General features: G+C 44.5%; 1 protein-coding gene across 4 annotated transcripts in view; it reads right to left on the bottom strand.

Annotated features, from left to right (window-relative positions):
• EIF3B (eukaryotic translation initiation factor 3 subunit B) overlaps window positions 1-13,507 on the bottom strand; it is a 31,113-nt gene extending 17,606 nt beyond the window's left edge. For all 4 annotated transcript variants that reach the window (XM_018555460.1, XM_018555457.1, XM_018555456.1 and 1 more), the window contains exons 1-10: window positions 13,246-13,507; window positions 8,269-8,461; window positions 5,679-5,798; window positions 5,542-5,599; window positions 5,240-5,368; window positions 4,976-5,133; window positions 2,930-3,061; window positions 2,784-2,850; window positions 507-553; window positions 215-425 (exon numbers count right to left, since the gene is read on the bottom strand). In XM_018555460.1, the coding sequence (XP_018410962.1) occupies window positions 215-425; window positions 507-553; window positions 2,784-2,850; window positions 2,930-3,061; window positions 4,976-5,133; window positions 5,240-5,368; window positions 5,542-5,599; window positions 5,679-5,798; window positions 8,269-8,461; window positions 13,246-13,348 (1,218 nt within the window). In that variant the 5' untranslated portion in view covers window positions 13,349-13,507. The remainder of the gene's footprint in view (window positions 1-214; window positions 426-506; window positions 554-2,783; window positions 2,851-2,929; window positions 3,062-4,975; window positions 5,134-5,239; window positions 5,369-5,541; window positions 5,600-5,678; window positions 5,799-8,268; window positions 8,462-13,245) is intronic.
• Window positions 13,508-13,740: the final 233 nt, after the last annotated feature.

Raw genomic sequence — 13,740 nt, 5'->3', positions numbered from 1 at the left:
GAAGGACCAAGGATCAGGTGAGTATATCTTCTATATTCCAGCCTATAGACCAAAACAAGCACTTAACCTTTGCAGTTGGGATTATGAAATCCCAGAGCTCTTCTTTAAAACATGCACCAGACATATAGAAGAAAAAAAATTTCTCCTGACTACACAGGTAAAAATGTGACCATTCGAGCACCACACAAGTTGTCTCTTAACATTCAGAACCTACCTGAGTTCCTTTTGGTGTTCTGTCCACCTTCACACATAGGTAGTCCCCATTCTTCTGCCAGTGAAGCTTGCAGTCAACCACATTGAACAGATTTCTGACTCTGATCTCTTGCCTGGATGGAAGCTGCATTAAGGTGACTCTGGCAGGGATATCTTTGTCTTCTGGAACCCAGAATGCTATGATATTACCCCCGGGGGACCAGGAGAAATCTCTGTGTGAAAGGCAATGCACCATTAGGATTTAGAGAAAGCCAAGAATGGTTGATGAACCGTGTCACTAACAATAAACTTACTTTATTCCAGTAATCTTCAAACTCTTCTTATCCAGCAGACCCATAGACTGCACAAGAACACAGATGGAAGAGGGTCAAACATTTCACATTGCTGACAATAAACCTACTATAAGTACACTACAGAGCTTCTGGGAGTACAAGAACAGGGACCTCCATGATTTATTGACAGGTGAAGGACTACGCTGCTTCTCCTCTATAAGCAATAAAGACTTTGATGAATAAGAATTTACATTGCTTGTATTCTTCAATCACCTTACTCAGTGTGTTTTATTTTTACATTATTTCCCAATGTAGCAAGACCTGTTTGAATATGCGCCTCTCTGTAATGATTTGGCACCAAGCCCTTCTACAAATTTCCAGCCAATTGTAACATTTTATTAGGGTTGGCAGCTTTCCCAGGCTTACTTCAAGGAGAAAGAAGACTTATTATGCCATACTATGAGAATTACCCATTCCCATTCCCCAGCAGATTCATGTATCCAAATTTAGCAATAAGCTCAGAAATCCCTTATTCAATTCACAGATAAACATCAATATATGTTTATTGTGCAAAGCATTGAGGAGGACCCGTCAATGTGTTATAGATTTAAGAGTACATGATGGACACAGGGCTATTCTAAAGCTTAAAATGTATTCCTAGTTAGCACATTAGATTTTTTTCTGTAAAGGAACTTTTACATGTTTAAAAGCTTTAAATATAGAATGAAGAGTAACCACTAGAGGAGTGTGAAACCGCGTCATCCAACCTCCCTACTCTACAGCTGCTGAGACTAGATAGGATTCATCAAAAGTGCCTTGCTTCAATGAGTTGGCTGACTCAGACTTGCATGCAAACACTGCAAAAGCAAGGTCTGTGCATATAATTAGTACACATGGCTACATTCTCGTACGTATAAAACTACAAAATAAACCTAGAAACAAAGTTCAAAGTTCAAAGTTAGGGATACATTGATACTGATATTTTCTTCCGATACGGAACTTCCGGTCAGAGGGAAATAAAGAGCAAGGAGCCGGCTACCTTTCCAATCAGGAAGCTGGGCGGTGGGTTATGACCGCCCCCCCGGCTTCCTAATTGGCTAGTAAGCAGCCTTCACTTGTTGCTAGGCAGAATGGCTGCCTAACCAATCAGGAAGCCGGGTGGCACGTAATTACCTGCCTCCCGGCTTCCTGATAGGCAGTGTGGCTTCCTAGCAAATAAGGAAGCCGGGAGGCAGGTCATGACGTGCCGGCCAGCTTTCCGATTGGCTAGAAAGCCAGGCAGCCTCAGCAAGTGAAGCCGGTGTTCTTTTCACTAGAACACAGGCAATCAGGAAGCCGGCGACGGGTCATGATCTGACTTCCTGATAATCGGGGGGGGCACACGGCACTGGTACTCGGTATCGGCTAGTATGCAAAAAGATATGCGTACTGGATACCGAAAAGCCAGTATAGGTGCATACCTATTTAAACTAACTCAGGAGTTGAATCTTAAAATGGGTCATGACATGTCGTCCGGGACACACGTTACTCTTACGCGATACCAAAAAAAAAAAAAAAAGGAATGGTGCATCCCTATTTAAAGTGATACTAAACTCAGGAGTTGAATCTTAAAATTTATTCAAGTACCTTCACTATTAACAATAATGTATTTTATTTGTGCATCACTCGGCTGTAGATCCTCAAATCCTCTCTGAATTGGTGCTGACACTGTCCTTCCTTCTGGAGGGGGGCTACTTTTGTTCCCCATGATCCCATGTGTGTTGTAAAGTAGCAACCACTCCAGCTCGCTCCCGTGATGGACTACAATCTCAATACAAATTAGTAAACTAAACGTGAGAATTTAGTCCATCATGGGAGCAAGCTTGTAGCGGTGTCTACTTGACAACACACACAGGGACCATGGAGAACAAAAGTAGCCACCCTCCAGAACGAAGCAGTGTCAGCACCAATTCAGAGATGATTTGAGGATCTACAGCCGAGTGATAAACAAATAAGATACATTTTTTGTAAATTGTTAAAGGTACTTGAAGGCATCTTTAAGGTTTAACTCCTGAGTTTAGGGTCACTTTAACCTCCATTTAGAATGCAGCTGTAACTTAGCAGTAAAGATAATGGCCTGAAATGGAACAATGTGCTTATTTCTTCCAATGGTCGTTATTTTTTTTATTTTCAAAGTTCCAACTCTAGTCCCACGTGTCTTCTCTAATTTATTCATTACCAATTGTAATGGCAACATTGGGTTGTAAGTTTATGCAAAAACCTCATCAGTTTTAATAAAAACAAAAGCTATATACTTACAGGCGTTTCATACATACTAAGCGTATCTGGTGTCATTCGTGCAAAGAATTTGCCATCGTGGCTCCACCTAAGAGGAGAATGACAGATACTTATTACTGTGCCAACAACAGACCAGCATGATAAAATCAATACCAAAGATAACATACTTAAAAATAGGCCAGTGAGCTGAACTTTCACAGTGGAATCCTCTCCTCTTCTGTCCTGTCAGAGTGTCCCAGATGATGATGGCTTGTGGGTCATCTTTAGTGTCCATAAGTGGGCTAAAACTAACAAGATACCTGCAAGAAAAAGTTCAGAAATTAACGTGAATCACTGGGCAAAAACTTTTAAAGTCGGAGTCCGTGAGAGAAAGACCCTCTAAAGTTTTTAATGTCATCCGTGTCCCTATCAGGGGGGAAGATTAACCCCTCTATTTGCCATCTAAAAAGGGAAAAAGTAAAAAATGTAAAAAGGAGAACTATGGGGTTAAGGCTTTTCCCCATAGTTCTCCTTAGGGTAACGGGAGGACACAAACTAGCGTCCTCCCGTCACCCTAGGCTTAGTATACCGCGAGCTGTAGCTCGCGGTATACTGAGATGCCACAGCTGAAGCAGATCCCGACAATTGTGCCGGGATCCGCCCAGCTGCGTGACTTGACAGCTGGCTCTGCCTATCTAGAGGCAGAGCCAGCTGTACCCGCCCCCTCCCCCGTCCGTTCCGCCAGTCAGCGCTGGCGGATCGGAGCGGGGAATCCAGCCCCTCCCCTGTCACGGCAAAGAACAGTGACAGGATCGAGAGGTGAGCAAACGCCGGTATGTGTTCGCTCACCTCCCGATCGAGTGAGCCGACCTGTGACAGTTTCATTGTCACAGGTCGGCTTGAACTATCAGGTGAGTGAAAAGCACTGACCTCATAGTTCTCCTTTATCTGTAGTCCCCAGAAAAAAAGAAAAAAAAAAAGGAGGGTAAATCTTCCAGGGACACCTGCCTAGAAGTCACTTCATTTTCAGTCATTTCTGGTGGCAACTCTGGGACAGTAAAGAGAAGTTTCCCCTAACGGTACACAGGCCACAAAAGATAAAAACTAAGCAGTGTTATCCCTTCCCCACTTTACACAAAATGTTAAAAATGTGGGCATTACACAATTTAATAAACATTTTTATACATGCAAGAGCACAGCAAAATAAATGATATGCTTTAGATAGACAGCACAAAAGGATAAGCTCCTAGGCATAAAGCATTGTGCTTTTGTGTTCAAAAAACTAAAAACATTACTTGTACATGAAGTGAAGCGCTCTTTACCACCTGAGAAAACCTCTTGGACCAACAAACGGCCTGTACACAACTTGAAACATGGGCCCCTTTCACACGGATGGCCTGAAAAACTGACAGGTGGACCCAATTGGATGCCTAATGCTAGTCTACGGGCAGCCAGGTCTAAAAGGGATGGGCGTCCATTTACACCTGACTCAGGGATGGTCTGGAAAAACAAACGGAACAGAGTTCTGTTTTGCTAGACTTGATCGTGCCGGGGTTAATCTGATGTAAACTGACACTTGTCAGTTTACATCCGACTCCCCATAGACTGACATGGTATGGAGGAAAAAACTGGACGGACACATGGACAACCATGCATGTATCTCCTCCTGACCAGCCCGTGTGAAGCGGGCCCGACTGCCAACAGAGTCCAGTATCCTCTAGCAGCACCCAACAACCACCATTTCCACCACTATGCAAGTCCCATTTTCTTCCCATGTTTAGTATATTTTCTTCCCAGTCAGTCAACTTCACAGCATCAGTCCTCATAAAGACCCCAATTAGACTTTACACCAGTAAACAGGCCAGGTCACCCAAAAACTGGTACTTCTCATCTAATAAGGAAACACCAAATATAATACTTCAAGTGCTAGGTAAAGCTACCAAAACTGTTGTGAACTACCTAATACTCCATCCACATTTCTTCACTTGTTCTACGTAACAGAACTAAAGATGAGACTCAACCAGAAGAGCCCCAGAAAGAAATCCCAACATCTGGAGTTCCCAAAAGATTACACAAAACTAGTTTTGTGTCGACATTAAAACTCCTTGTATAATACAAATACATCTGTTTAGATCTCCTAAATTATGTTCACACATGTTCTAGGTATGGGTATTGCATTGTTCCATCTGTAAGCAGAGACAAATGACCAGAACAGACCACCATAAACAACCTACCTCTCACATGGAGAAAAGTCAATGAGTTGTACCCCTTGATGGCTAAACCTCTGGATTTGCTTGAATTTCTCCCCTCCCCACAAAGCAATACCTCTCTGATGGAAGGTAGCCAAGTAGGTTCCTCTTGGAGACCAGCGGACATATGTTTCAGTCCATCTCTACAAGAAACCAATACAAATTGGAGTTAAATGCAAAACACGTGAAGGAAGGGAAACAAAAAAATCAAAACTATGAAACATGAACTATGATTAAATAATCACTTACGGGTCTCTCCTCAGCAGGAACTGGCTCCTTGACGTCATTCCAGAAGATGGATGTTCTGTCACCTGCTTCATATATAACACTGAACTGATCCCGGCAGTCTTGATCTTCAAGCCAGGACCGAAGGTTACCCTAGAAGAAAAAACAAGGCAAATCAGACTTCTTCTCTCAAACATCCAGTAAGACAAATTAAAATGTAAAAAAATAGATGTTAACCGACTATTACCCAGCATCACAATCCATCTTTATGTCAAAAAACATGGAAAAGGAATTATTTTAGATAGCAGTACAATCTGTACACTTACAAAGTCTTTAAATGGCTGTTTCTCAGGAGGGTCCCACTCATCACCAATGGCCATGTACCTGCCAAAACAAACAAATTGTTATACAGAACATAGGACCCAATAAGTTGCCCAAGATATGAACAGAACTAGAGACTTACTTATCAAAGTCTGTGAAAAGGTTTACTCTAAAGGTGTGCTGCTTGTCCAACTTGTAGCCATCTGCATTCTTTATTGCATCCTGAGCCTGAGCTGGTAACGCATACTCCAAGAAAATATACCTAAGAGTGGAGAAATTGCAAAATATCAAGATGGGAAAAAAAAAAATACATACCTTCAACACCAAACAAAAAACACAAACTCCAACATGCTCAAAGGCTGTTTGTTTTGTTGATACCACACAGCAAGTGCCTTCTATTACATTTTGCAGTAAAACCCCATCAGTACCGGTCTGAGACTGCTTTCAATTTCTTAGTAAAGCTTTGACGATAGTTCACACCAGCCTCAGTGCGCTCCGGCACGATTCTGTTTCAGAAAGCACTGGATTGCATCCTGGCTTGTTCACTGCGTTCTGGGGCGGGTGGGGTCGTGGCGGTGCACTGAAGTCAATGGCACAAAAGCCACGCCCCAACCACAGTGCAATCACCTACACCGTAACGCGGGGCACATCAATGCCTGCATTCTGGTGCGATCAGAAAAAATAAATCACACCGGACCAGAACGCAGGCATTCATGTGCCACGCGTTCTAGTGCGGGCGATTGCACAGCGGTCAGAGGGCGTGGCTGCGGTGCCATTGACTTCATTCAGTGAGGCTCCCAGGGTGCGATCCAGTGCGTTCCGTCGTGAACTAGCCCTTAAGGTGCAACTGTGCACTAAGCTCTATCCATCATCTCCATCCAATCAAAATGACTTGCTGACCGGTAGGAGCTACCCAATAGACAGAAGGCCGACAGAAAGTAAGGTTGGGTGCAGGTCTTAGGTCTAAAGCACAGACCTTTCTAGCAAACTGAAGCAACCTCAGATGAAGCACTGAAAAGTCCCATGAGAAATCATCAAAACTAGAAAACCTCTTTTCATGAGAATGAAAAACTAAAGACCACAGCTTTTCTATTCCTCAAATTAATAGTTTATTATTCTACTTCTGAGGGCCTTGGTCTTGCTTCAAAAAAAAGGAGAGAGGAAAGGATGAGAACACTGCCAAAACCACACAGACTAAAACACTAAGGGCCGATTCACACCATAGCATTGTGTAAATCGCACAATACCGTGTGATCCACACACACTATTCACTAGGTGCATAACATTAAATTGTACCCAAACGCACCTCCTGGCTGCTGTGCACTGCAGCACAAAACCGCATTACTGTGCGTTGTGTTGCACAGCAGCTGGGAGGCCATTCAATAGAGCAACAGAATAGCAACATAACTATTGCACAGTAACGCATGCAAGGGGTGCTGTGTGATAACATGCGTTAATTGCACAGTAACACAATTAATTCAACACTATGGTGTGAATCGGCCCCAGGTGTTTGACACTGCCTTTGTAAAGAACCCCACAACCTGCAAGACACACCGCAACAGCCCAGGCGAGATCCTCCACTGGAGACATCAGGCCGGCCCCCCAGAGCAGCAGAGAATATGTAGCTTCATATTATTAAGCAGGTTCTGAGAAAGGGGGCTTGCCCCAGAAACGCGTAAACTGAGACCACACAAGGGCAGGGGACGCTGATGCCACACATCTTTTCAGACTTCCGCTGCTAGATGATTTGACCTCCTATTGATTTCTACATGTCTTTTTACTACTGACCTTTTGTAAGTACAATACAGTTGTGCGTTTTTATCATTACATTTCGTTTTACACTATGGAGGCGCTCTTTTTCGTTTCTTATTCTGCATTGCTGTATAATGTATTGCTGGGATTTGTAGTCCTCTATAGCTCATGGTATTATTCTGCATTGCTGTATAAATTATAGCTGGGATTTGTAGTCCCTTTACAGCTTGAAGTCAGTGGCAGAACTACCAGGGTCGCAATTGCAACCGGACCTTGGCACTTCACCACTATCCTAATATCATTAATCTGTATTGCTTTGGAAAAACTGTCACATGACACTAAATAAAGAAAAGGTATCGGTAATTGGCATCGGCAAGTACTTGAAGAAAAGTATCGGTATTCGTATTGAAAAAAAAAAATGGAAGCAGTGCATCCCTAGTTTTGCATATCAAATAGTAAATACACATCAGAGGGACCACAACCTACACTTGTCAGCCATGTTGCCCTGATCTCTCTGTAACTTGCATTATTTAGGTAGACCCACCTGTAAAGTCAAATGATTGTCTCATCCTACCCACCATACACGGCTCCACTGTCACCATTCCCTGCCTATGCAGAGTACAGCACTATGCTAGATCACTTTTCCTAAATGCTGGGTCTTGTCATATGTCCAGCTCTTCTACCTAAATGTCAGCTGCAACAGAATGAGCGCTCTTGTTTTACAGCCAGCAGGGCTGAGTTACTGCCCAGGAACAGGGCGATAGAGCACTGCTCACAGCAGCATGTAAATGTCTACATATGTGCCTGAGCTCTAGTGTTCTGTGAATCAACAAGGCTCTTAAGGGAACAGCCCTTTAAAAACTCAACTCTGGAAACGAAAGTCTACACAAACATAAAATGGAAGATATCCCCATTAAACACTGTGAATGATTCAAGACTAACAAAACATTGCGCAATAACACACAGAACTCAGTACACACCCTTTAGTTGTTCCCTCTATATCTGGGTAGTGCTCATTAGTGATCTTTCCAAACTTGGAGAAGATCTTATTGATGACATTTTTCAGCTTTTCTAAGCGGTCAGGTCCGACCTGAGGGACGTTATCCACCACAATGACAGAGTCGATGCCATCTGCTTCTTGAGGTTGTTCACTTAAGACATCGCCGAGCAACTCTATACAAAGAAAAGAAAAATATAATTAATAAAAAAGTTTCTTAAAGAGGACGTTGACTCAAATATAACACCTGGCATCATTCCAATCCCCCCACGGCCATGTCAAATATTCTTAGGAACTTTTAATTGGGGAAGGGGTTTAGTGGTCACCTGATCCAGTGACAACTAAGTGGGCAGTTCCCTCACTTTAACCCCTTCATGACTGAGGCCTTTTTTTCTTGTGTTGTAAAGTAGTCACCGCTCCATGCTCGCTCCTGTGATGGACTACAATCTCACATTTAATTTACTAAATTGGACTGTGATTGTAGTCCATCACGGGAGTGAGCTTGGAATGGTGGCTACTTTAGAACACAACATGAAATTTGCCTTAGAGCATTGCTGGAAAATCCCATATAGAGATCTCCGGGAAAGGCATTGATGTGCATGGTCACATGTGCAGAAATCCAGGAAGTAAAAGGAGAGCTAGTAAGCTGCCTTTAGTAAACATGTCCACTGTCAGAAAACTGGGAAAGAAAAAGAGAAATTAGGTATGCAAAGAGTACAAAGTCGGCAATTATCAAGGAGTATTTGTGTTTGTAGATTGTCATTACTAAAAACTTTTCTAAAGGTGTTTGCGTTCTCATTTTAAAAAGATATGGGTAAAGGACCGTTTTAATTGTTAAAGAAGAACTATGGGGTCAGTGCTTTTCCCCATAGTTCTCCCCAGGGTGACGGGAGGACACAAACTAGCATCATCCTGTGACCCAAAGCTCAGTATACCGCATGCGACATTTTTTTAAGATTTAACTCCTGAGTTTAGTGTCACTTTAAAAGGTACATATTGCATACAAAGTCAAACAATTCTGTCACAGCAAAGTAAATAGAAAACAAATCCATGGAAAAATATCATTCAGTGATCATGGTGAATGTGTTAAATATATTAGTAAACAAATCTCTAAAATTGATAGAATATAAAATGCATAGCACATCATATAGTCTCCTAACCTTAGCTGTACTTTATTATATAGAGAATGTGCTCTGCAACTGCGCTCGTACACACACCACCTCTTTTAAGATTATCTCATGGCAGGGCTGGGAACGCACACAGATGGGCTTTGCTGACATGACAAGTTTATCAACAATGGCCAACCAACTCTTTGATGTGTCAGCTAAAAACACCTCATGTCTAACCCACCAGCAGAAACTAAAGCGATTACTGTACTCCAGCCATTCTCAACCAGGAGGACTTCGGCCTTTTTCAGGGGTGCCTTGAAATTTTCACATAGCGGCATGCCTTTCTATGGTGCAGGCAGGCTCCTGATATGAAGGTAGATGTCTGATGTGAAAGGAGGGGGCTCTGATGTGATGTGTAGGCGGGCTCCTAGTGTGAGAGAGGGGACGCTGATGTGAAATTAGGACTCTGATGTGAAGGGGGGACCCCATTTTTTGTGTAGGTTCCCCTTAAAATCCATATAAGACCCCTATCTAGGATATGGGTCTGGTATGAATTTTGGAGAGGCCACAGGTAATTTTCTCCATTTTTACACTGTAGATTGGGGTGCCTCGAGATTTGCATATTTTCAAAGAGTGCCTTGACTGAAAAAAGGTGGGGAAATGCTGCTGTACCCCTCTAACCCGATATCAATCTTTACACGCTATCTGCTGTATATTTAATTTTAGGACAGGGCTGGACCAATCCAAGGACCCAGGTCGCCGATGCTCCTTAAAAATGACAGCTGGTGCCCAACTTTTGAGATTTTCTTTAGTTGTTGTCAATGAAGACGGCTCTTAGAGCAAAAAATTCCCGCTGCTCCTAGACTGGCTGCCAAATTCCATATTCATTTGTCCGCCCGTTTTAAGAGAAGCTATATGCCCAGATCTCATTCTCTATATCAAGGGTGGGTAAAACTCTGGCCCTCCAGCTGTGGTGCAACTACAAATCCCATTATGCATTGCAAGACTGACAGCCAAAGACATGACTCCCAGAGGCAGAAGCATGATGGGATTTGTATCCCATGGACATGGATATTCCCCCATCCACTATTTACCATGGACGGGGGTATCAGACATGGATGGGGGAATTAAGGGGGGTAATCGCCATCTTTGTGCTTACACAGTAAGGGGAAACGCGATTTTTTTTATTTCTGTGCCTCTGTTTTGAGCTCCGAAGACAAAACCGCAGGATCTTGCAGTCAGCTTAACAGGACATTTCCCCTCATTTCCTATTTCTCCAGAACATGAACTGAAGGTAATTTTCCTACCTATCCTCATCTTTTTCTGCTGTATTTTCACTCAGTTCTCCTCCCCGCCCCCCAACCCTGTGACAGGACAGCAAAACATGAGCTCATCTGTCACTCTGCTTTCTCCTCATATTAGCATGCTCCTCGCACTGCAGCACAACTGACTGGTCCCTTGTGCTTCTTCTCCTCCCCCCAATCTAAACTTTGCTGTATAGGGGACCAGGTCAGCAATGTTGTGTCAAATTCTGGTACTTACACTACTTGCATTAAAAAGGGAGGGGGGGGAATACTGTTATCACTAATCCACACCCGGTCCATTGAGCTGCATTGTTCTGTACAGAACAATGTTGGGGCAACATTGTTCTCCATCCATCCTGTTCACACCACATCACTGCATTGAGGTGGGTTGTGATGCGTTGTGTAAAGATGCAGACATGCTGCATTTATACACAGTGCAAGTAACCACAACACGCTGCTGTGCAGAGACTTGAAATGTCATTTTATGACACTTTAAGAATTGTAATTTAAAAAAAAGTAAAGATGCATTGTAAGAATCGCTGCATCACCCCGACCCTTACACATCAGTACGCACCTGTTTTAGCAACGAGCCCTCAGACGCATTCATTAAAGCATATTGGGGGGAATTGATCAAAACTGGGGCAGACAAAATCTGGAGCAGCTTCGCTCTTCAGTTTGTTCAGTTAAGATTTGAAAATGAAAGAGAAGCCGATTGGTTGTCATGCGCAGATGCTCCAGATTTTGTCTGCTCCAGTTTTGATAAATTCCCCTAATTGTCTTTCATATCTGCCTACAGATCAACTTATTACAGGAATTTATAAATTGCCGACAATTTACTCAGCGCTTTACACAGAGAACGGTCCATATACCCACCTCACCCAGAGCCGCTGTTCCAATGTGAGGTTGGGGCAATGGTAGTTGGCGGATGGCAACCACCTCGTATGAACAGAAGAATGGACCCCGGCACTCCAAAGGCATATTAAGTACATCGAAAAACGTACACACTGCATAGCAAAATACATTTAATGCAATGTTTCGGGGTCACAGGGGATCCCCTTCATCACCTTCAGAAGTGAAGTCCACAAAATGTTGCATTAAGTGTATTGTGCTATGCAGAACGAACGGTAATCGACGTACTTAATTTGCCTTTGGAGCGCCGGTGTCCATTCTTCTGTTTACACAGGGAACATTCCCATCAGTCCCTGCCCCCCAAAGGGCTTACAATCTAGTGTCCCTATCTCACATGCACACTTACAGGGCCAATTTAGACAGGATCCAATTCACCTTCCAGCATGTACACATGCAAAATTTGTGCAGATAGCAGGTGGGTCCTGAGGCATGGTGTCACCCGGAGCAGTCACCGGGTAACACCCGGCCGTGTTGTCATTGTGCACACGTGACGTCATGTGTGGTTACCTGCTGGCACCCATCTTGGTGTTGGACGCCGGTGCCAGCAGGGAGAGACGAGGCAACGTTCAACCAGTGGGATAAGGTATGCTCTCGGGTCCCCTCCTCTCTTATGCAACTCGGTCCATGTTGGGTGCAACACCAAAATGACTGTCTCCCCCTCCAAAAGTGTCACCCAGGTGTCGGGCGCACCCCCACAGTGACCTAACTGGGATTTGAATCGGAGACCCACAGTGCTAACACAGACTATGATAGGGAGAACATAACACTCCAATGAGTGCTTGAGATGAGCTCCCTGCATATCTGGGGTGACTATTAAACAATGTGGGGGGCAACCACAGCATGCCAGTTATACACATAATGCACTTGTGCTGGTGTATTTTAACACTCATTGCGGTGCTGGATTTTTTTTTCTACCATGGTATTCTTTTGCATCACACTGAATTACAATATGTAAAGCTGGCTGTACACCGTGCCATTTTCAGCTGGTTCTGGATGTTCGCTGTCTGGGGCCTTTCGGCCGGCCGGCATCCCTAATCAGCTGATCGGAGAAAAATCTTCATACGGACAGAGGTGGCAGCCAATGAGCTTTTATATTGCACTGCCTTGCTGTAACATGCGCATCATGGCAACACACGTTACAGCATTCAAGGAGTGCTGTTCATTTTAAATGTCACCCCAACGCACTAAGGCAACACAGGTCAAATGCATGCAAGTCACACGCTGTATTGTGGTGCGCTGCGGTACCAGAAAAAGGTGAACATCCCTCTTTTGGAACACTTAGTTGCATTGCCAGCTCATTCACACAATAGAAGTGTGATCCAGCTGTAAGCATGAGAAGCACTGACATGCTGCGCTACAGTATAGGTTGGTGCTCATCCCTATGATCTATTAGTAATAGTCTCCTCCAGCTGTTAGGAAATCAGGGTATCATCATACACAGTGCTGGCAGGCCATGATGGAAGCTGCAGTGCCCAGCAGATGGAGATCTGCAGGCCACAACGAAGATCAGCGCCTCAGTAGCACATGGAGGAGGCCTGGTTCTCCCGTCCTGCTGGGACCCGTAGTACTCCCCTGCCCCAGTGGCCGCCACGTGTGTCCGCCCTTAGGCCTTCACCTCCCCCCGCCCGCCCGCCTCACCTTCCTCCGTAATGTCGTCCACGAAGTCCTCCGGGTCACTGAACGACAACTCCTCCTCGGTCACCTCCTCTTCCTCCATGGCGAGCTCATCCGGCCCGTGCATCCCCCCACTGTCACCGTCCCCTCAACTCCTCCGTGATGCTGACTGACGTCCCCGCTCTGGGCTCGGTACACACTACAAGGCCGGCCTTGGCGCTACTCACAGGCCATGTGCACCGAAGCCGGCGTCGGGCGGAAAAGGAACGAACCACCAGCGGCCCGGGGAGAGGTAATCCTCCACCCACCGGGCTCCTCCCCTCACGGGCTAACATGCCGCGGCCGAGATACCTACCGGGGTTTTCTGTCACAAATACGAAGCTAGTGGGCTGCTAATTAAGACATATTTCCAAATGCTGCAAAAAGCGAGCTTATAGGAGAGTGGTGACTCCCCCCTTCCGAAAATAGAATGGACTGATCCAAGATGGCGTCGGCTCAGCCGCGCTGTAATGTTGCTGA

This window comes from Nanorana parkeri, unplaced genomic scaffold, assembly GCF_000935625.1.
Source record: "Nanorana parkeri isolate BGI_ZX_2015 unplaced genomic scaffold, ASM93562v1 scaffold197, whole genome shotgun sequence".
In the NCBI taxonomy this organism is placed as follows: domain Eukaryota; kingdom Metazoa; phylum Chordata; class Amphibia; order Anura; family Dicroglossidae; genus Nanorana; species Nanorana parkeri.
This window is presented reverse-complemented; position numbering and strand designations above follow the sequence as displayed.